Here is a 23,874-nt window from a genome sequence, read left to right as displayed (position 1 = left end):
TCTTTACGTTGCTGGAAGTATGGCCTGTGTAAACGATGCTTCGGAGCATGCACCTGCCTTGAACTGACTGAGTTGCTGGAAGCTACCCAAAAACGTCACATCAACGTCAGAACACACCAACGAAGCATCCCAATCCAGAATAATCTCTTCATTGCTACAAGCTGAAAAACATGAAGATTCATCGAACGCAAAATGTGTCTAAAAGATGTATGCCACAAACCAATGATGTATTCAAATTTCAATTCAATACTGTGTAGGTCCCACCCTCCCTATGTCCCCTTACTAACTGGGGAGTATGCCGCCCCGTAATACGGCATCCCTTTCTCTCCCCCTAACAACAAGACAATCGGCCACGTTAAGCTAAAGCAAATGAGCCTAATAAAAATTTTATTTGAAAAAAAAAAAAAAAAAAAGCCTTATAGTCCCATAGAGTCAAATTAAACACTATCATTTAGAGCCACGATACAGAAACGGGTAAATTTTTTTCTAGATTTGGCTTAAAACTGATTTAATTTAGTTAAATTCTATACCGTTTCTCAGTTCCCGGTTCCGGAAGTACTGGAAATAGTGGTCAAAAACTCTAAAACGAAACTCTCTCAATTTTCTCAGAGATGATTTGATCGATTTTCACAAACTTAGGCTCAAATAAAAGGCCGTGTAGTCTCAAAGGTTGCTGTTGAATTTCGTCCGGGTCCGAATGTTTGTTCCGAAACTGAAAGGGAAAGTGTGTTTAAAATATCAAACCGTCATTTAGTGCGACGATGCAAAATAAAGAAAAATTCTTATTAACTTGACATAGCTGTTCACAAGTTTAAAAGGTTATGTTAGTTTATACCCAAAGAAAGTTTTTAATTCTTTTCAAGTTTTTTGAAAATATAAACAATATGAGAAAGGCATCATTACACCACTAGGTGCATTAAAAAGTTTTATTCTTTAAGTTCACTCATCTCACAATCGTCTTGTTATCCACTACTTATTATCGTACATGGTTTCGATTACCAAATCGTAGCGAAACGTCTGTTTTGATTAAGTATCTTAAGCAAGCTGAATTGTAGTTACAAGAAGATTACACAAACCTTACAAGGGGCATCTCACAAAAGAGTAGAAAACAAACAAACTTCAGACAAACTAGTTTTAGCATGGAACGGAAGAGAAAACTTTTCTGTTTTTTTTTTTACTTTGTGATTAGTTTCTGGTTGGAGGCTTAAAAAGAACAGGTATACATTGTTACAAATGTCATTTCCTGTGTTTATTTCTTGCATTCAACGATGTCTTAGGACCCAGAATTAGAATTACCTTTTACTGATTTGGGAAGTAACTGACAGGAATTCGTCAAACTGATAGTAAAATAAGTAAACTGTAAGTCGGACATAAACGGAAATGAATCCAAACGAATGTTTTTTTTTTATCAAAATGTGTCATTTGAGTATATCTGAATCATTTTTCGTGCCCTACTTTTCGTACGGTTAACAGTACTGATAAATTGTAAACACTAAGCTGCGAGAGAAAAGCATCATAAATGGAACTATGTCGTGCACTTGATACTTGTGTATAACAATCTAGAATAGCTTAATTTGTATGAAAGCAAATCTCTGCACTTTTCTCGAGCGTGTCCTCAACAGAACGCTTACTTGGGAAGGGGTGACAACGGAAACATCACACGCCTAATAGCACCTTAGTGTCCACCACGCCATTGTGACTCCATGATTGGGGTGGCTGGGGTTGTGTTTTATTATATTTTCCGGCAGACGAGCACGAGAGCCTGGTTGCCATAGCAATCTCATCGTTCACCTGTTAGATGCAGAGAGCTTTTCTCAAAATGGAGCGCAGAATCCATCCATCCGGAGATGCTGAAAATCGTCTCATTCGAGATACGTACTTAGCTGTTGGCCGGCTCGAAAGAGATGAAGAGATGTTGGATACTGTTCTAGGACGACTTTTACTTTCCGTGCGTGATAAAGTGCATCCTTTCAATACTTCAACCAAGGCACCGATGTTGCAGCTCAGTTGGAGCCCGGAGAACATCGCGAAAAGGTGTGTTTTTCGAAGCTGAGATGAATGACTTTTCCTCGTTTTGGTTGGGAATGGTCGGATCTCGAACAAATGTTGAATAAACTGTCTGCAGTCTTTCCAGTGCAGAATCATTTCGAAGTTCGAAAAATACTAACTCTATACAGTGAAATACAATTGAGTGGATTGAGTTAAAGTTTAATTTCTGGGGATTTCAAACTATTTATCTCGTGGGCAGTAACAAATGAAGCTCCCTGTCCTGAAGGGATGTGAAAATTTCTCGCCGGATCTGTAGTGCAAACGGGAAAAAGCATTTCGCACTGAAGGACGACAAATAATCAGACCTAATTCATGAGACGCCTTCAGGGCGGTATGAAAATATTTGGCCGGAAAAAAAAGTATATATCAATATCTCAATCGTTTCCCTGTCGAAATGAAACAATATTGAACTAGATTCGAGTCAACATTTGTATAGTTTTCGAGTTGTTCAATTGAAACATAGCTTCAAAAGGAACAAGGACATCACCTCGGTGGATACGTCTGATAAACTCTCGCAGCAAAACACACATGATTAAAACAAGGTGAGTGGTAAATGATAATCCACTTGAGGGCACGTACCTGTGTAAAGGCACACTTGAAGTGGTATTGTGAGGAATACATGTTAGTCGAATTATTTTCACTAAGTCAAGAGAAAATTAGTGTAAATATTATTGATACTAAATCATTATTTGACAATCTTCAATAAAATACGGAAATCCTTTTTATGCAATCCTATTGCGTATTAGAGTGAGTCAACCGAGCGGTAATAGGCGGTATTTTGAAGTTACTTACAAATAATTCATTTTATAGTTTAAATGCGTGTTTTTGGAATAGAAAAAAAGTACAGGCATCCTTTTGTCATTCAATAACTTCCATGAATTCATGTATTGCAGATTAAATGTGAGCATACAATAGAAAGTTCTGTTGTTTTTCCAAACTTTGAACGCAGTTTTTCCGAAATAGTGTTTTGTTTTTTAAATTTGTGAACGGAATTAAAAAAAATCTACTTATGGGAGATTGATTTGAAATTTTTACTGATTCGTTTATTAGCATATATCAAAAAACTAAAGATTAATTATTGTAAAACGTACTGCTTCTACCTAAATTTTAAAAATTTCGTCAAAATTCTACACCAGTAGCTACTGAAAAACAGAGAAAAGATTTTTTTTAACTTTGAAATAGTTCTCTTAACAAAAAATCAGCGGTCGAAATCCCACCCTCACACATTTGGATCCCCTTAAGTCGACTATTGTTTAGAACAAACATTGAGAATTTTATCTAGAGGATTTAGTTTGTAATCTCTCAATTTCATTTCAATCATTTGAAAGTCGTCGAACCAGAATGTGTATAATGTGTATAATTGTTTCTGGGAAACCTGTCCAATTGTTAATCATTATAATATATAATCAAGTACAATCTAGATTTTAATGAATACTAAACGAATTTAAATGTACGTGTGTTATGAATTTTACAAACTTCGTATTGAATGATAAAAATTTCTTACTTACAATACTTATTTTTTTTGCAAGAACCGGACAAAAAACTACAAGGATCAGGATTGTTCGAGCCATTAATGTGGAACAAGGCAACAAAAAATTTCTAATGATCTACAATCAAAAAGTTCAATCAATCGTCACACTTTTGAATCCGCCATTGCAAGAGAGTCTGTCTAGATTGATCTTTATTAGTAACCAACATCGAACATTGTTTGTCTTGATTTGTATTTGTTTAATATCCGACAAAATTACACCAATATCCCAAATGTATGCAATTATATCTTTGTACATACTTGCGATACGGATTTCGATATTTTAGCTTCTCTTCGCCAAGCTTGTTTTCAAGTTTTGCATGCAAGCAGTTATTTTTATAGCCCTAATTTTCTCTGCCATTCTGCGATTTCGGTTGAAGCGATAAACTTTTTCTCATTATCAATCGAGTTCATCTTATATAAATTAGGAAATAATCTTAAGCACTCAAAATTTACACTGAGGTAATTGCTCACGACATAACATGGAATTTCATCTGAGCTTGCATGACATCAGATCAGAGCATGCCAATTAAAGCTTCAAATCGTTTTATTGCACTTTTTGCCTCGCTGTCTAGCAACAACCTACCGCTAGCATGCTACGCGTAGGATTGAAACGTTAGCTATAATTTCGCTTATATTTATAGATCCGGGTGCATTCAACAGATTCGCTTTTTCATCGATTGACCAATCAGAGCGATGCTTTCCCATTGATATATCGCTTACTCCTTCAAAACCGTCGTCTATGGCAGGGAAATCCGGTATGCAGGAGATTTTTAGCAGACTGGACACTGCTCGCTACTAATCAAAATTTCAATCATATATAATTGAAAATACGTGACTTCATTAATTCAAATCGAAACTTAGAAATATTTCTAATCAAATTATGAAATAATATTAATAATTGATACAAAATAGACTGAGCTGTACGTGTTTAAAACCTGACCACATTTCTAAGTGTATTTTTCCTTGAGTTTCTGATTTGCACCCCTATATAGAAAATCAAGATGTGTTCCACATAAAAAAAATTGATTATAGAAACCGGATCAAAACTTAGCTGCTTCTTCCGAAATGCATGTTTTTATATGGTTCTTGCAATATCAATATTTTTTTTGCCGATTTCCCCCGCTTACAGCCAGAACTTTGACATTTTTGTTTCGCAACAGTCTCCAGAAAAACTTTGAATGCAAGAATCGGACAAAACATTTGTTTCGAAAAAATCCGGTTTTTGCATTCAAACCTTTTTCGCTCGATTTTTGCAAAAAAAAGGTGATTTAAAACAATTTCTGAGTTCAGGTTTGCACTCAACATGTCTAGCAATATGTTCCTGTGGTTTGAAGTCAACCATTTTTTACATTACCGGAACTATAAATGCAGAAATCTATCGATCTGAGTGTCTCCAGAAGAGATTGCTGCCTTTATATAAGAAGAATAGTACATTTTCACTGTTTTGGTCGGAATTTGATGAAGAGCGTTCGATCAAAAGTTCGAAAATTCGTGAAGGAATAACGTAAATTTCATCCGGTTTTCATTATGCTCAAGTTTAACCTCGTACAGTAAAGTATCGATTTTTAGTTTGAATAAAAAATCGTTTTTATCATAATTTGAAAGAAAAATTTGTGGATAGCTTATTTTCGATACACTCCTTATCAGGCATCTTTTACTTCAATTGCAAAATGGTACACAGAAAGAGCATTTTCAATTCCATTTTCGCCTTTAGCATTTTTATTTACATTGTCTTGAACTGGCCGAAAATGCGCTGTTCGCAAATTGAATTTAATTCAACTAGTAAAATACTGCAGTCGTTATTCTCTGCCAGTTAACAGGATTCGAAAACAAAAAAATTGTTGCAGATTATAAGAAAATCAACAGATTATTTTAGTTGATATGACCAGGGCAAGAAACAATAATGACAATATTTCAATTGTTTATCCTGACGTTCCTTCGTGTATCGCGGAAGGATTCTCAGTGAAAGAAGAATTAAAGCACACTAGGCTAAGTCTGTTCATAGAAGAACGCCAATACTTTAAGTACAAAAATTACGGAAAATTATCATACTCTCTTGTCAGTGATGATGGTCTCATTTTATTTACGTAGAATTTTTACCCTCTCGTACCAGCTGAAGTGACAATATGAATATAAAATATTTGCACAATTTGAAAAATACATTATGTAAATGTTGTTTATTTCTAGTTATAATTGCAATAGCAAAACGTTTGTTTTTCTTTTGATCGAAACCGCATGTTTTTTAATAAGCTTTAGTCTGCATGTTTTCTAGTGAGCTTCAATCTACCCAATGCAATTACGCATCAATTACAATTCCGGTTGTTTGAAACAACAAATCCATTAGTTGCCCATCGAACCAAAACAATAGTTGTTTCTAACCAAGATATCGCTAGAGTATGGTTATTCCAAACAAATGTTGATTGCTTCAAAAAGCGTTTGTTGAATCAAACCAGATTTGTTATTGTCACTATATCAGCAACAGATTCGTTAGAGTTACCCGAAATTTATTTATTTTAACAATATATTTTTCGGCGTGCAGAATACTCGACTTGCCTTTGCAGAAGTAAATGCACACAAAAAGTAAATTACGTATTTTCTCTCAGTAAAAATTCAAGAATATTCATAATTGTTTTGAGAAAACGAATGGCAACAAATAGCAGCATTGATATAGGTTAATTGTAATTGAAGCTAAACAGCAGCCAACTCCACTGATTACAACAACTTCGTCTCTCGGCACCTATAAATGCCACATGGTTGACGAAGCAAACTTGGCAATGTCTATATCACTACCGCATTGCCACGTAATTATGAGAGGAAGTCGGATGGGGAACGGAAACTGTGTGATGGGGTCACAAAAAAAGTACTCGTCTTCTTCAATCCTCGAAGGAAGGATGTGCGAGAAAAGTACGGGTTGGATACGGGATATGGGAGAAAATCATCAATAGGAAGGATTTTCGCTTTTCACTAAACTTATATCAGTAGCTACAAGGTATAGCATAAATTGAAATAGCGTGCTTGCTTCTGTGTGCCTGGCTGAATGGGATCATCGGCTCGGATTAATATTAAATGATGGAATTTATTAACCGTAGATGGTATGATAGCAGAAGAGTTGCTTTCCTCGTGTAATAATTTTCGATGATTCTGTAGGCTGCCGAGCATCTTCACTTTCCATTTCAAGCAGTTAGATTGTAATTGTAATTGCTGTATAGTCTACAGTGATTGACAAATTGTTCAACTAAAGGTTGGAGATTTTTTCAAATGTACTATTTTGTCCAGACATGACGTGATATAATCTTATGCGAATACTCAATATCAATTAGAATGATAGTGTCGGAAAGACAAGTAAAACGAATAGTAACAGTTTTAGTTCCCAACAAACTCATACTCGATGTGTTGCTGCCAGCAGAGTCACGAGTTATATGTCTGCGACTAGAAGCGACGGCTGGTTGTTCTTTGAAATTATGTCAACGCCATATTTGTGACAGCATTTTGCTATATATAGTTTTGGAAAGCAATTTAGCGCCAATGGATATATCTTCACAGTTGGATGATCAATGGTGAAGATAAGTAGCAATATAAGACCAGCAATAGTCGAACATAATAGTGCTGTTGATAAAAAAATTAAAAGCGTCAGGTTCGATCAGTAGATGAACTTGTACAGCCAAGTGTATTCATTACTATAAAGACATACGTCTTCATATTGTAATTATTTTTTTAATAAACGGTTGGAAGCTTTGTATGTTGCCATTGGATTAAAGTCATATCATAGGTAAATATGTAAAATCGATTTACAACCGTTGATTTTTTGTCGAACACAACTTACTTTACTATGGGGCACCTTTTCACAAGAATGAGTAGAACTTAATCGTGAATATCTATTGTTGTATTTACGACAGCAACATAATTTCTTTTCCATACCATCGGAAATGTTTTCAGCAATTTAGGATAAAATTGTCAGTAGTATGAAATAACTGCAAATAACTCAAAATTGAATGTTTAATGAAATGTTTAGTATAAACAAGCGTTAAGGTGAAATTCAGTGCCAAAATAAGGTGCGCAAAAATTTCAACCGCATGAATTGAACGAATCATCGCACAAAACGTATCGTGTAAAACCGACACATAGGATATACGAAATATTTGCACTGATTGAGTGCTGTTGCCGTACGATACGTTTTGTTAGTAAAACAGACACTAACAATGGATGGTTATGAACTATGAGTGTTTTTATTGACTAATACGAGTGAGACATATTTGTGCATATGGTTTAAGGCGATCAATTTAGACATTCATTTCATAACGAAAATGCTCTTAATATTGATTTTTTCGCTTATAGTGAAACTATTCATTTTTTGTTACAGATCAAAATCTTTGGCATGAGCTGTGTACTTCGGTTCATAAGCAAGACGTGTGCATGCTGAGTATGATACTTGTTGTGGTCGACAATACGAGTAGTAAAAATTTAGTTATAGACTGTCTAGAAAGTATGGACGCACTTTGATTTCGCTGTAAATAATTCACAAGTGTTAGATATTCAGATTTTATTCGATATACTGATAATATTAGGCTACAACAACAGAATAATTTTCTCAACATTTGCTACTTAGCCATTGTAGCTGCTGGCGCACCTTCTTGCAAACGTTCCTCATTAAATTCCGTACAGACTTCTTGGCGACAAGTTTTGACACTTTTTCCAATCTTTTTCGAACTGTTGAATGATTTCGGCTACCGAGACATGTTTCCTACGATGTGCCTTCGTTAATGCCCGAAATTCCTCAATTGGTCGAAGTGGTGGATTCAGGTCTTTTGGAACGAAAGTGACATTTTTGGTAGTATACCATTCTACCGTTGATTTCGAGTAGTGGCAAGAAGCAAGATCTGGCCAGAAGACAACAGGATCCTTGTGGCTTCGAGTCATGGGTAGAAGTTGTTTTTGTAAACATTCCTTGATGTATATTTCGCTGTTCATTGAAGCAGTGGTGATGAAGGGTTTCAAAATCTTATCGCAGCTACAAATTATACAGACCATAGCTTTCTTACCAAATTTTTCGACTTCAATCGATGTCTCGGACTGGTTTAACACTTGTTCTTCTCGTACCGTATAATATTGTGGTCCCGGCAAGAGCATTTCGCACGGCTTTTTCACTTACTCCTTCCACTTTTGCTATCTTTCTCAGTGATAGTCCGCGTTCTGTACACCATTTGTACACAATTTTTCGACGTTGTTCTGCTGAAAGTCCACGCATTTCGAAACAAACTAATCAAAACGAATAAACAACTGCACAAGTGGTTAGAGAAAAGTGTGAACAACAGGACGCAGCCTTAAAAATTGACAGATTCTGAACCATTGCGAAATGACAGCGGTTTTTGGTTGCGTCCATACTTTCTGGGACAGTCTTTATTCATAACAATACACTACAACTTCATGAGTTGACGAACCCGATTAGTTATTATGAATCTTATAAAATGCTTATTTGTCGTGACTTACTTTACTATGGTGCGCCTTCCCAAAATTCAACCTCTGAGAATGTGATAAGTTTTTGATCGCGAATATCTCTTGTCGTATCTAACGTATCAACATAATTTTTGCTTCATGTCATCAGAAATATGATCACACATCGTATAATAACATTTTCAGTTGTATGACATAATCACAAACAATTGAAAATTAAAGTTTTCTAATATGTTTAGTATTAACGATTATCAAAGTGGAAAACTTATGACGTATGATTGTGTTAGATTTTCAGCCATAATTTTTGATGCACATAGCTCAGTGATCTGTTGAAGGATTTATATAATCTGATTACCAATAAATTCTAAAATTTTCAACTTAAACATGTATATTAACAACATTGAAGTGATTGTATAGTTCACTATTGAAAAACCTGTCTGACTTGACCCATGTCAGCATCAGCCCATTGGAACGCGTTCTGATGAAGAGAACAAAATATCTGCTGCTGTACAAACCGTGATGCTACATTTTCCTGAGGCTAAATTCGTAGATTTGGTTTCAAGTATACTTATACACGTACATTTACATAGCACTAACAGACAGGCTTCCAAAAATCAGTGACCGGTGGCGAATAGATGCATTACTTTTTCTAATTGGATATACAAAAAAAAATGGAGATGATGTAACAACATTCAATCATTTTCAATTGTTATCAAGAGAAACAATGCGAAATCCGTAGATTTTATGTGATTCATCTGTAGATTTGTTGAGGGAGGGTTGTCATCGCCGTACAACTGTATCGGTATAAAAGATATCGGTATAAAAGATGAACATTCAACTTTTCCCCATTATTTTTTGTGCAACGGCAGAGTAACACCGAAGACCTCACGCATTTGAAATAAAGCGAGCAACAGAATTGTACCGAAAAACTGTCGCTGCCGAACACACAACAAAACCACACCAAAGGCCTGCTAAAAAGCAAAATGGAGTAAAGAAACTTAATTGGGAGAACCAGGCCCGTACCCAGGATTTCGTTTCGGGAGGGGCCCAAAGATAAAAAATATTGTTACTGAAAATTGCGTATGTACCTAATTCTCGGTGTGCCTTTTACAGGTGTTTTAAACAGACACTTTAAACTTTTTCACTGGAACTGTTATTGTATTACATTTCTTTACCTCGGGCCCCCTTTCTGGGTACGTGACTGAGGAGAACACTTTCTAACAGCGATTTGCGTTTCCAGTGTGTAGCAGTGGAAGTCGTCAGAGCTTCATGTATGAGAAGTTAAGTTGTTCGGATTTTGAGTCGGGATTCATTGTGAGTTTCAAATGCACCTACTGATTCCGTCTGAAAGTTCTGCCTAAATGCAGATCCTGTAGGTCATGGCAATTCAAGGCCCTTTTCAGTCCCACAGAACTGAATTTGGTATCTGAATTCTCAATGTTGATGCTAGATTCGGGAACTGAATTCTGAACCTGAATTCGAGAACTGAATTCTAGAACTAAATTCTGGATTGTGAAACTGATTACTGAACCTGTCCTATGGAACTGAATTCGAGACCAGGATTGTGGCTCGGCATTGTATTCTGAACCTGAATCCTAGCACAAAACTCTGAACCTGGAATCTTCCGCTGAGTGTCAGCTACAGAATTCTGATTCAGGATTCAGTTTTCAAATTCGAATCCAGAATTCAGCTCCGAAATGCGTTTTTTAGAATCCAGCTCTGGAATTTAGTTAAAAAATTTTAGAATCTAGTTCCTGAATTTTTATAATTGTAGAACTGAGTTTTTGAACCAAATTCATGTCCTGCGCTGAACTGAATTCTGTACATGGATTCTGGAAAGCAATTTAGTTCTGAATTCTGGAAACACAATTGAATTTGGGATCTGAATTATGTACCTGGATTTCGGTCAGAAGTTCCAGAACTTTAGGCTCAGAACTCAGTTTCGGAATTCTGATGTTGACTTCTGAATTCCGAACAGAAATTTTGAAACTGAATTCTGGTCTTAACCTCAACTTTCAGAACTCAGTTTCAAAATTCAAATGCAAGTCCACAATTCATTTCTGGAATTTATTCCGAGCGTCCGAGTCTTGAATCGAGGTTCCGATCTCAGTTTTAGATTTCGATTTAAAAATCCAAGTTCTAAAATTCGGTTCCACAATTCTGGAACTCGATTCTGGGCGAGAAACTAAGATTTAGATCTGGGTTCTGGAAATGAAAAAGAAAATCTGGTCTTGAATTCTGAACTTGAATTTCAGAACTGGATTCTGGGCCTAATTTTGGTCTAAACTGAACGAGTCAACTACGTAGGCGTAAGTGCGTCAAGATGGAAGTTGAAAAAAGTTTATTCGTCACTAATACAGTCAATTACGTCGGGTAACGTTCACACGCAATGCGAAATTGAAAGTATTGATGTGGAACACATCCTTATACTAGTATGGGTGTCGTTTCGAATTAACGATCTTACGGAGCCTGGACAGGGATGCCAAATAAAAATGTGTGTATTAGATATTAGAAAATGAAAAAGAAAATTAGGACTGACGAAACCTGGGGCCCAATAAAGAGGTAAAATTTAATTTCACTTAAGCAACACTATAATTGCACCCTGACGAAATATCTTTGTTAACATATTAGACGAAAGTTGGAAACTACGCTGCATTTTTCGAATTTTAATGTGAGAGATTCTGATGGATGCCAACATCCTGCAAGTGATCATCTTAATCGTATTAGACTATTCAGACTATTACAGGGTTGTGTCAAAGACATCATATTATCAGGATATCCAGCACTCACATTTACCGAACAAATTATTGATAACATTCTTTTTTGCGAGTAGGGCACCCTGAGGCGAGTCCGCATCGAATCTAGTATATACAAGTAGTTGAGAAAAATGTCAAATTAGTGCGCGCGAAACTAGCAGCACTGCGCGTCCATACAATTGACATGATATGTTGAATGTGATGCCGTGCGATGGCGTTGCTGAACTGAAGATTGATTTCGCACCAAGCTGACAGGGCCTGGTTGTGTACAAGAACCGACCTATTTTGATGACAATAAAAATGGAGTGATTGAAACATTAACAAAATTATATTCAACATTTCTTTACGTTTCGTCTTAGACTCGTCAGTGCAGAGCAGTTCAATTTGAACTGCTAAGAAAAGTGTTTCGCAAGCAGCGAACTTTACGTATACTCTTTTCGTTGATTTAAATTTAAAATATAAAAAAAAAATTTGAAACTGTCTCGTATAGAGAAACGAAAACATCTTTTATGCTCCTCCATTCTCCTCAAGAGCCGCTGTGTTTTACGTATGAACGATAATATAATGAGCTCTTGTGACACAGATACAATGCCGCTGCAGTTGGCAAACTTATGCAGCCAGACAGTATGGAGTCATACCAGAAAATCGGTTTCCAGACTAGAAGTTCATACTTTCATACAAACGGATAGGCGAGAACACACTTTGTCGTGCCAAACAAACTGTGGAAATCTGGAGTAGAAGAAAAAATGCATAAAATTAAAAGTTTGTATTATTTTCTAATTAAGGATGTGGATAATGCATTGCGGATTGGTTACATCTAGCACAGAAATTTATTATTTACTAGCTGTCCCGGAGAACTTCGCCCCTCCCAAAATTAATTTCTGGATTCTTTGCAATCATGAATTCACCCAAATTCAAACCATATTCAGACTGCAGCATTATCAAAGGACCAAAGTTATTTGCATTTCACTCCAAATTTTATTTATTGATTGAACTCAGTACATTGTTTGAGTTAATTTAATATAGCTTAAGCACTCTCTTATTTCAATTTACTCACATATAACCAAAAAATTGAATAACCGAATCATCAAACGGTATGTGGAATCAGTGAAATGTTAGTTTTGTTTTCTTCTATATATCGTTCTCCTTAAACTATTATATCGAATAACGTTGTTTTGAAGTTAATAATTTATGTGGGGTCATTTTTGTAAAATAAGTTCTAATTCTAGGTTTTTAGAGAAAAAATGCTGATTTTGTCAGTTGAGTCAACGGTGACAATTTGACATTTTTATAGTCCCGAATGACATTTAAACGCATTGAAGTAATAAAAACTTTAAGTGGAGCACATTTTGAAACGCGAGACTTAAAATAGATAATAACAAAAACAGATCAAGACTAGAAAAATTCCGTTTATTTATATGTTTGTATGTTAATTAAGTTCGAAGGCAAGACTTTTTTACAACACCGGAAATCGAATATGCGAACATTGAGCAAATCCCGGAGCTGGTTTTTAAAAAGTCATAGTCTCGTTTACAGTCGTCAGGCGATTTCGTTTCGGGAGGGACCCAGATCAACAATAAAACAACTAATTTGTTCATGTATCTAATTCTTGGTGCGCCTTTACTACCTCTTGTGTTTTAAAAGTGTGAGTACAAACTCAAAAGTGATTAATCAACCAAAAAGAATTTTCGTATCCGGTTTTTGAAACCATGAATCATCAATCATAGATGTGTTCAATAGTAACTTTATGGTTTCAATTATGCTAAGTAAGAACATGAGGATATCAAAATCGTGCAATTTTGACTCCAATCCGGTCAAATTAAACGGTTTTAAGTAACTCGTTTGCACTTCTTTTTTAAAAGAAAAAAGATCTAGGGAATCCATGTATATAAACATAAACGAAGAAGAATTTCTTTATTTTGATTGTAAAGAAGTCAAATTTTGAGTTAAACTCACTTAAATTTAGATTTTTTTTTATTTTGAGTAAAAAATACTCAAATTTGACAGTTTCGTCCATTAACTCCAAAAAGAGAAGATAGGTGGTAACTCAAGTTTAGAGTACGTGCACTTTTTATGAATTTGAATGGTGTGTCACTCAATTTTGAGTTATGTTCAATGAGAGTGCATAGTACGGATTTGACTTTGACGGAATTACAGAGTATTGAGTGTGTAAATGTAAAGAGGAACTTCTTAGTTTGAAAATTTTGCTGGTTCGATTCGAATATAGCGATTCCGAAAGCACGGAAAAGAGCGTTCAAAAATTTCGATATATACCTCTTATTGATTTTTCAAACAATCTTCTTTGCAACGATCAAAAACTACGAAACAGAAGATTTCTCAGAGAGAACTTGGACGATTTTCGAAAGAATGGTTTAATAAATTTCAGCTAAATCCGACTTCTGGTTCCGGAAAAGACAGGATAATTAATGGTTATTCAATTTTTGTTTATTGTGCGCATTACCGTATTTATATACTTTATGTTAACTGTTATCAGTCAGTGATCGAAAACTAAGAGCCGCTCGAGAAATATTCATCTATTTTACTGAGTGTACTTAAAATGAGTAAGCTTTTGCAGCAACAAAAACAATCTGGGTGCCGTTTCGGTTTCACATGTATAATATATAATTTTAAACATGTATATTTGTAAACCACCCAAATCCACAAGGCTAGCGATGATGCGATACATTCTTAGAATTCATTGCAAGGATCATTCATAGAATAGCATGAAAATGAGATGGCTCCAATTTGTGAATCACATTTCAATTCCTAGTTTCAGGTTCCGGAAGTAGCCTAGTGAATAATGTGCTCCCCCTTCTGGTTACGTGCCAGAATTATCATTTATTATTTTTAAATGTTATATCATTTTGTTTAGGAGACTTGTCTCGAGTACTATTTGAAGTTTCAAGATTTCATTTCACATAAACATATAAATAAGAATACCTATTTTTCTTTATGGTATATAAGTATAAGTATAACCAAGAAAAAAGAATATGCAGATAATATTTCACTTTTGAAAAAAGCAAAAAACTATTCTGTTCATTATGTTTATAAGAAACACGGTTCATTTGAACAATAAGCTTTGTTGTATCATTACACAATTAAGACCACAGATAAAATGAATCAATTTTTGCTTAACATAAGGGTAAAGCAGAATATAATCAACATAGATATTGCCAATAAAATCAACTCTACTTTTGTTGATACGGTTCCGGAAGTACCGGAAATTGGGGTCAAAAACCTCCAAAACGGAACTGACTTACTTTTCTCTTACGGTCTTTCACAACATTTCTGAATTTTGTTCGTATTTGCCTTCCGGTTCCGGAATAACAGTGTGATGAGTGTTTGAAATTCTTAGTCGTCGTATAGAGTGGCAATGTAAAATAGGGAAAAATTCTTTTAAATTGGGCCAAAACTGTTCCAATATATTAGTCAGTGCTGGGCCTGCAAAATGGAGCTCACTCACTTTTCTCAGAGATGGCTAAACCGATTTTCACAAACAATAGGTAATCCGGAACTACAGCGCTGATTAAAATTTCAAACCGTTATTCACACCAATGTTGCAAAAAAGTTATAATATTGGCTCGAAACTATTTCGATCTTTAACCTATTCTAGTTAAAACCCGAACAAATTCAAGAATGCCACAATAATATTACTGAGAATACAATTCGCATAAAGAAGGCATCATTACACCACTAGGTGGATTGAAACAGGTTTTTGGGTTTCAAATGAGTGATTACGTAAAAAACCAATTCGAATCCTCTCATTCTGCAACTAACGCAGAAGACGATAGCACCCAGACGACGCCATTCGATTGACAAAATGTCATCATAGACTGATGACCTCCACCAGCTCAATTTATTCCTATAACAATTATAAGTATCATGTAGTATATATTATAATTTATATATTAGCAGTTATTATATTAATATTATTAATTGGTTAATAGTAGTTTTTGTTTTTTTTCATAAATACGTTTATTTCATAGGCAATATACATAAGTTTTTCTTCGCCGTGGGATCCATAATACATAGTAATTTAAACCTAATACATTTCGAATATCATATCAGTATTTTGGTATTCATTAGTTAATCTAAATACTGTTTTTATCAAGCGAGTTGCTATTATAAATTACATTAAATAAAATACATTTATTTTGCACATGATCTTATAACTATTTCAGGTTTGTTTGTATCAGTTCATCACTTTTATTTAATATAAGATAGCTGGCTATTGGTTGAACTCATGGAAGAGAAAATAGTTATTTCTAACATAAAATGAAATTTAAATTGGAATTCCAATGGACCTAATGAAATAATAAAGAAGTTTCATGTAAGGAACGTCACGACAAGCAAGAATGTCGCGAACTGGGACATTGGATAGTCTACCTTGGGTACGCAAGGAATTTATTAGTTGAGATCTGACATCACGATACTCCACGCATGTCCAAACGACATGGTCAATATCGCGGTAACCTTCGCCACAAGCACAATGATTAGTCTCGGAAAGTCCAATTCGAAGGAGATGTGCATCTAACGTGTAGTGATTGGACATGAGTCTGGACATCACAGGAATGAAATCTCTACAAGTGTTCTTTGGCGAGACGCGCTATAGAATTCGTTGAAAGCAATTGGTCTCTCATAAATCTCACCCTCAATAGCACCACGTTTGGCTAGAATATCGGCTCTTTCATTGCCTGGAATGGAGCAATGAGCCGGGACCCAAACTATTGTGATTTGATAATTATTATTCAAGGCACTGTTTTATTTTGCCCAAGAAAAAAGGTTCATTTTTGCCAGCAGCGTTTGAGCGAATTGCTTCAATTGCACTCAGACTATCTGTGAAAAGAAAATAATGGTTTGCAGATAATGTGACGATTACACTCAAAGTATAATGAACTCCTGCTAACTCTGCTATATAAACAGATGCAGGTTCTTGAAGCCTAAATGAAGCCGAAACATTACTGTTGAATATACCAAACCCAGTAGCCTCTTCAATTCGTGAACCGTCCGTGTAAAATATTTTCTCAGAGTTAATATGCCTGAACTCACTTGTAAATATTTTTGGGATTTCCAACGAGCGTAGATGATCCGGGATTCCACGCACTTAAGATGCTGACACGGATAGGAATATATCTTGAAGGGTTGATTTCCTGTGACATATGGTTAAAATATACTGTCATGAACCGCTGGGAGTCCATGTTGGTGGAGCTTGTCTGAAAGAACATCAATGGAAACTGAATCAAATGCTCCTTTAATGTCTAAAAAACAGAGGCCATTTGTTGTTTTTGAGCAAAGGCAATTTGGATGTCAGACGAAAGTAATGCAAGGCAATCATTCGTCCCTTTATTTCTACGGAAGCCAAACTGAGTATCTGACAACAAACCGTTCGTCTCGACCCAAGTGTCGAGACGTCGTAGAATAATTTTTTCGAACAATTTTCTGATGCAGGACTACATCGCAATGGGTCTATATGAGTTGTGATTGGAAGCTGGTTTCCCCGGCTTTTGAATGGCGATAACTTTCACTTGCCTCCAGTCAGGTGGAACAATATTTTGCTCAAGAAACTTGTTGAATAATTCCAACAAACGTCTTTTTGCGAGGTCGGGCAGATTCTTCACCAAGTTGAATTTAATTATGTCCAACCTAGGAGCGTTATTGTTACAAGACATGAGTGCTATGGAAAATTCCATCATTGAAAAGGGGCTATCAATGGAACCATTATTTGGAAAAGATTCCCTAATAATGCTATGCGTAGGAACAGAATCTGGACAAACTTTCCTCGCAAAATCAAATATTCATCGGCTCGAGTACTCCTCACTATCATTTCCTACATTACGATGCCTCATTCGTCTGGCCGTATTCCAAAGAGTGCTCATTGAGGTTTCTCTTTGCAAACCTTCGACAAAGTGTCTCCAATAGCTACATTTCTTGGCCCGAAGTATGCTCTTGTACTTGGTTTCTAAAGTCAAGAATTTTTCAAAATTCTGAAGAGTTTCTCCTCCTCGTTTCAAAAACGTCTTGAAAGCATTTTGTTTTACGTGTTTAGCATCTGAGCACGCTTTGTCCCACCAAGGGTTTGGAGGCCTTCTGTTAGACGATGGACCAAGAAATCGTTTGGTTTGGGCTTGTTCTGCGGCCTCCAGAATCGAACAAACGAGGAAGTCATATTCTTCAAGTGGGGGGAGCTCTTCGATTGAATTTAAGACACTTGAAATATTACTTTGGTATTTCATCCAGTCAATAATTTTTGTCAAATCATAAGGAATATTAACTGAATTCGCAATGCCTTTGTTACTGCTAATTGAGATGATGATTGGTAAATGATCACTACCGTGTAAATCAGGAAATACTTTCCAGGTGCAATTTAGTCGAATTGAAGCCGAGCAAAGAGATAAATCTAATGAACTTGGACGTGCAGGAGGTCTTGGGATTCGTGTCATGCTACTCACATTTAGTACCGTCATGCTAAAACCATACGGGGAGTCTCTATCGAGACGTATAATGTTAAAGTCATTAAAATTTAAGTCCATGTTTGATGTAAGCCATGTTTCGCACAAAGCAAATACATCACATTTTTGACTATGCAACAAAACTTTAAATGAGTCAAGTTTTGGCATGATGCTTCGACAATTCCATTGCAGAACAGTGATTGAATCATTTGCGGCGGATGATAAATTATCCATCAAATGATACAAAACCTGAGAGAGCTGGCCATTAAGCTGATAACTGTTTCAAAAAAGTTCTAGCTATTGGAAGGAATGTCGTTATGATAGTCTTTAGAGGTTCAGAAATATTGAATGCTGCGAAAATCCATTCTACAATTTCCGAACACTTCAGTAATCCTGTTGGTGAATGTGAAACGGAGCCTTTTGGATTATTGTCTTTTCTTGAGCTAGTTCCTGGATTGTTTTGTGAATTTGACAAACCAGGAGGCACAGTCTTTTTTGGTATTTTGTGGTTTGGTAATCTCCTCTTAACAGACCCTTGAGGAGTGACAAACGAGGTATCTTCATTATTTCCGTCAGAGTCAGATTCCTCTGGCTCCGCAAGATTTGAAAAACCGTTTTCGGTTTCCAAATGGGAGACATGTATGACCGTTTTAAGCATTTCTGCATATGTGCGCTTAGACCGTGCTTTTAAAGAAAGCTTCATTTTGTCTTTACGCAACTTAAATGCAGCGCATACTGAAAGATCATCATGAGGACTTTCCCCACAATAAACACATTTTTCAACATCTTTATCGCAAAGATTATCCTTATGAGGCCCTTGACATTTTATGCATTTGGACTTATTACTACAGTAAGTAGCTGTATGCCCGAATTTTTTACAGTTCGTGCAATTCATAACATGCGGTACGAAAAGCCGAACAGGAAGACGAAATTTATCGATATAGACATGGCTAGGCAGCCCAGATCCGGCAAATTGTCAAATCCTTTGTAGTTTTTTTTCAATCAAATTTAAAATCTTTTCTTTTTTTCGAAGATAGACTATCCATGGCCCAGTGGTACGCTGTGGATAATGTTTAGCCCTCGGAGTATTTATGCTCTCACTAGTATCCGGAATCGGATTCGGATGATCTTCCATGAGATCATCCATTACATTAATTTTTTTTTGTAAATTAATAATACCAAAATGAAAACTTAAGTTTAGTAAATTTCAGATATAAGAAAAATAAAAAAATAAATTAAATTAAATCTACCTTGTAGCTGATGTCTCTGTTCCTCTATCGTAAAGAACGACGTGAAGCTCTTCCAACGATTTCCAATTGGCAGTCTTCTGCTGTTTCTAATTGGCAGTCTTCTGTCGTTTTCTGCTATCTCGGTTGCTCTGCCGTCGTTGTGGACACCACTGAACTTGGTGTGCTGCCTGTACCTGACCCCAGGTACAGTGCTTTTGCTCTTGGTGGCGATCAAATGTGATGCTTGCAGTGCAGCACCTCGCGATATATGTCGTCTCTTTCGATCCTACGCAGCGTAGAAATTCTGGTACCTGGTAGATCAACACTGGGTTGCTTTAGCACCTCTGTGCCTTTGCACCCCTTCGTCTTCGCACCTTTATGCGATGGCACCTCTGTGACTCGTCACTTCTATGCTCTCGCACCTCTGTGCGTATGAACGGAATGGCCTTCGTTGCTAGCTCCAGTCGGGAAACGCCCAGAATATTGCCTTTGTTAGGAGCAGTTTAACTACCTAAAGCTTAGAATTGTCTCGGTAGCAGCCGTTAACTCACGAGCCAGTACAATCGAAACACAACCTCTTCGCTTGAAAGGTTTTTACTGAATGATGAAGTTTTTCGTTTAATTACGATATAAATATTAGTCTTTATATTCAAATTACTTTCTTTTCTTTGTTCCAGAACGATGCCAAGGGGTATCGACTATCGGACGCTAATAGCACGTGGAAGCCCTTCCCACAGAGTGCACACCTTTAAAATTCCTTCACGCAAGGCACGCTTCAAGTTGGCTTTAATACTACTGAGCATCCTGCTGGTTTTCTTGTACAGTATCAGTCTACCTTCGTGGATTTATGGACCGGGTTCAGGCAATCCATACTGGGAGGAGGCGTTCATAACCAAAGATGATGAGCAACATTTCAACTATAATAGCTCTTACTTCGTCAACACAGTAGGTTGTAAAATGCCCAGTTTACCGATTATGGATGAACACATCCAGAAGTACGTTCAAAAGGTCGATCCGCTAAACTGCACTCCGGCATTGATCCAAAGTGATAGCAACACGATCTGGTTTCAGTTAACGGAGGAGGATATTGATAAGTACTACGAACTGACGAACGCTACTTTGATCCAATGTTGCTATAGATCATTTGAACGGCGATCCAATAATGGTGTACGAATGGTCGGCCAGGACATTTGTTTCGACTACGGAGAACGGATGGAGATCGACAGCGAATTTATAGCCGTTATCTGCTCTCATCCAAGCATAAATAATGTTATTTTCTACAGAGACTTTTTTGCATTTGTTCCACTTAAGCTTGATGTGGAGAATCGATGTGAAAAAGCACGGAACGATTTAGAAACAAAACATGTTGTCGACGGGGATAAACTAGGAGTGATGATTCTAGGCATTGATAGTGTTTCAAGACTGAATTTTCACAGGCAAATGCATAAAACTGCCGAATTTGTAATAGATCGACTAAAGGGTAAATGAAAGGAAAATGTTTCCTAGTAGTTGTAATTAATTCATTTTTTTTTCAATTGTAGCTGTCGAAATGTTTGGATATAACAAAGTCGGTGACAATACGTACCCGAATCTCGTACCAGTTTTAACCGGGTTGGATGTGGATGAGCTGGCAGCAGCATGTCTTCCGAATTCTAACAGTACATTCGATTTGTGTCCTTTTATTTGGCATAAGTTTGCGGAGGCCGGTTACCGTACAATCTATTCGGAGGACAGCAGTACGCTAGAGACGTTTAATTATCTCAAGAAGGGCTTCCACGACCAACCGACCGACTATTATCTGAGAAGCTTTTTTAGCGAGGCGGATTCTTCTATCGGATATAATAAGAAAGCAAATGCCAAGCTCTGTCTAGGTGGAAGAAATCCCACTCAGATACTGGTGGAGTATGCTAAAAAAATTGTTACTACTATGACCAATCGACTTAGCTTTTCACTACTATGGGCTTGTACAATGACGCACGATCTGCTGAATTACCCCTCTTTGGTGGACAAAGACTACAGTGACCTACTGGAGCACATGGCCGCGAAAAACTTTTTCGATAAGACGGCCGTTATTTTAATTAGTGATCATGGAATACGATGGGGGGATTATCGCAACACATATCAAGGAATGATGGAAGAACGGCAACCGTTCCTGTACTTAATTCTCCCTTCATGGTTTCAACAAAAGTATCCGACCGCCTACCGTAATCTACGCCAAAACCGGCAACGTTTGACGTCGCCTTTCGACTTATACGAAACGTTAAAAGATTTGGTTGACTTATCTTCATTGACACATACAGCAATAAAGAAGCGCTCCACTGAATTGCTTGAAACAAAACCCGTACCTCGTGGAATCAGTCTTTTTATGCCCATCGCACCCACACGAACTTGTGAAGACGCAGGGATCGCTGCCCACTGGTGCACATGCCATGACCACAAACCGATCGCTACCAACGACTATCGCGTAGTGACTGCTACAAGATTCACTGTCGAAAGTTTGAATGAAATGTTGAAGAAGTATCCTCAGTGCAGCGTACTCCATTTGTATACGATCGAGGACGCCAGTCTGGGTGTTTCATCGGAGGAAATATTATCCAAGAAACCGACCAATCAATTCAGTGATATCAGTGTACGTTTCGTGACGAGGCCAGGCGGAGCTGAGTTCGAGGCAACGATTAGGATTGATTCAAGAAATCAAAGTTCGTTAACTGGTAGTGTAAGCCGGACCAATCTGTATGGGAAGCAGAGCTACTGTGTGGATGATTATCGTATGAAATTATATTGCTTTTGTACGAGATAGTTTAACAGCAGTAACTGGAATATGTTTGCGTGTTCTTCAAATCGAAGAATTGATAAATGTGATTTATTTTGTGATTAGGTACTAGAAAACAAGGGATATGATTTGTATTTTACGTAAGCTGATGAAGATAACCTCGATTTTTAAGAATTATCTAATATTTAAGAGGGAGTGCGGTATTCATGATTGAAATAAACGACAAATAAGCGGTTTTGTTTTATCGCAATATTTCAATTTTTGGTTTGTAAACAAGTTTGGTATGTAATAATATCACATTATATACAAAATTTGATTCGTTCTGTTAATTACTTTAGGTTACTCGTATTTCAATGATGTTTAGTGTGCAACAATGCTCAATCTGTATGTTTAGGAATTCAACTGTTAAACTGTATGTAACATGAAAACCAGAAAAAAGTAGTTTCGAAGACAATATTAGATTCAAATCAAATTCAAAACTGAGCAAATGTATGTATGTGCGTAAGAAATATTGTCGGTCCCCTACGAAGTTCCCGACTTTCATTTGGATCCGACTTCTGGTTCCGGAATTACATGGTGATATACAATAAAAATGTCATTATCACTCACTTTTCTCAGAGATGGTTAAACCGATTTTTACCATCTTAGGCTCAACCAAAAACATCATATTAACAAGATATCCAGCTCTCACATGTCCCGAACAAATTATTGGCAACATTTGCGAGCATGGCGCCCTCAGGCGAGTCCGAATCGAATCTCGTACATAGAAGTAAGAGAGAGTAATGTGAAATCCGTGCGCGCCAAAATAGCTACACTGTGCACCTATGCAATTGACATATGTTGAATGTGATATCGTGCGATGGCGTTGCTGAAGTGAAGATTTATTTCGCTCCAAGCTGACTGGGTCTGGCTCAACTGAAAGGTCTTAAGATTAAAACCATCTTAGCCATAAAAATATCCCAGTTTCCATTCGGATCAAACCCCTGGCCGACGACACGACCTGCCACTCGTGTATTAAAACTGTATCGCAAATTTAACTACCCCTCAGTAACTCGTAATGTCAAAACGAAATTGCTTAGAAAAATATTCAAACTGGCAACACAAGTTGATATTTTATTGATTTTGAATAACAGTTACCATAACCTTGGTTACTGTATATTGAAGACTTAAGAAATGTAAACAAATGAAGCTGCAAAACGGGTATAATATTACGAAAAAATGAGAATGGATTCAACGGTTCAAGTTGAAGATCCGTTTTATGCAGTTACAAGTTCTCCAGTATCATTCATAGCTGTTAGAGCAGTGGATCAATTAGTCGGTCTTGGTGTAGTAATTCTAGCCACATTTGGCACGGATTTGGCATTCAAAATAATTACGCCATGCTACTAACGATAAAGCTTGATACCTCAAATGAAATCTACTCGAAGAAAACGGACATACAAGAAACTACACTGATATTGAAATGATCGAATGTACTGCAGAAGCTTGGACTCACTAGGGAAAATCCTTTAGTTTTTATTCGTCACTGTATTTGTCATTTTCCTCAGATAGTTTAATGTACGTAATAGTATGAAATAAAATTAGTGAATGATTTCTAAGCGTTTCCTTCAATTCTCATTTATTCATTGTATTGAAA

General features: G+C 36.6%; 1 protein-coding gene across 1 annotated transcript; it reads left to right on the top strand.

The window, feature by feature from the left end:
• Window positions 1-1,994: 1,994 nt before the first annotated feature.
• On the top strand, window positions 1,995-22,496 carry LOC131428135 (uncharacterized). The gene is made up of 3 exons (XM_058591830.1): window positions 1,995-2,591; window positions 20,143-20,945; window positions 21,007-22,496. Exons 1-3 carry the CDS (start codon window positions 2,578-2,580, stop codon window positions 22,263-22,265), a joined length of 2,076 nt encoding a protein of 691 aa, XP_058447813.1. The 5' UTR covers window positions 1,995-2,577; the 3' UTR covers window positions 22,266-22,496.
• The last annotated feature ends 1,378 nt before the right edge of the window (window positions 22,497-23,874 follow it).

Source organism: Malaya genurostris, chromosome 2 (genome assembly GCF_030247185.1).
Source record: "Malaya genurostris strain Urasoe2022 chromosome 2, Malgen_1.1, whole genome shotgun sequence".
NCBI classification, from domain to species: domain Eukaryota; kingdom Metazoa; phylum Arthropoda; class Insecta; order Diptera; family Culicidae; genus Malaya; species Malaya genurostris.
This window is presented reverse-complemented; position numbering and strand designations above follow the sequence as displayed.

Excerpts from the sequence above, each read along its gene's own strand:
- LOC131428135 (XM_058591830.1), top strand. Across the intron at positions 20,946-21,006 it reads TGTAATAGATCGACTAAAGG|CTGTCGAAATGTTTGGATAT; the intron begins GTAAATGAAAGG and ends TTTCAATTGTAG.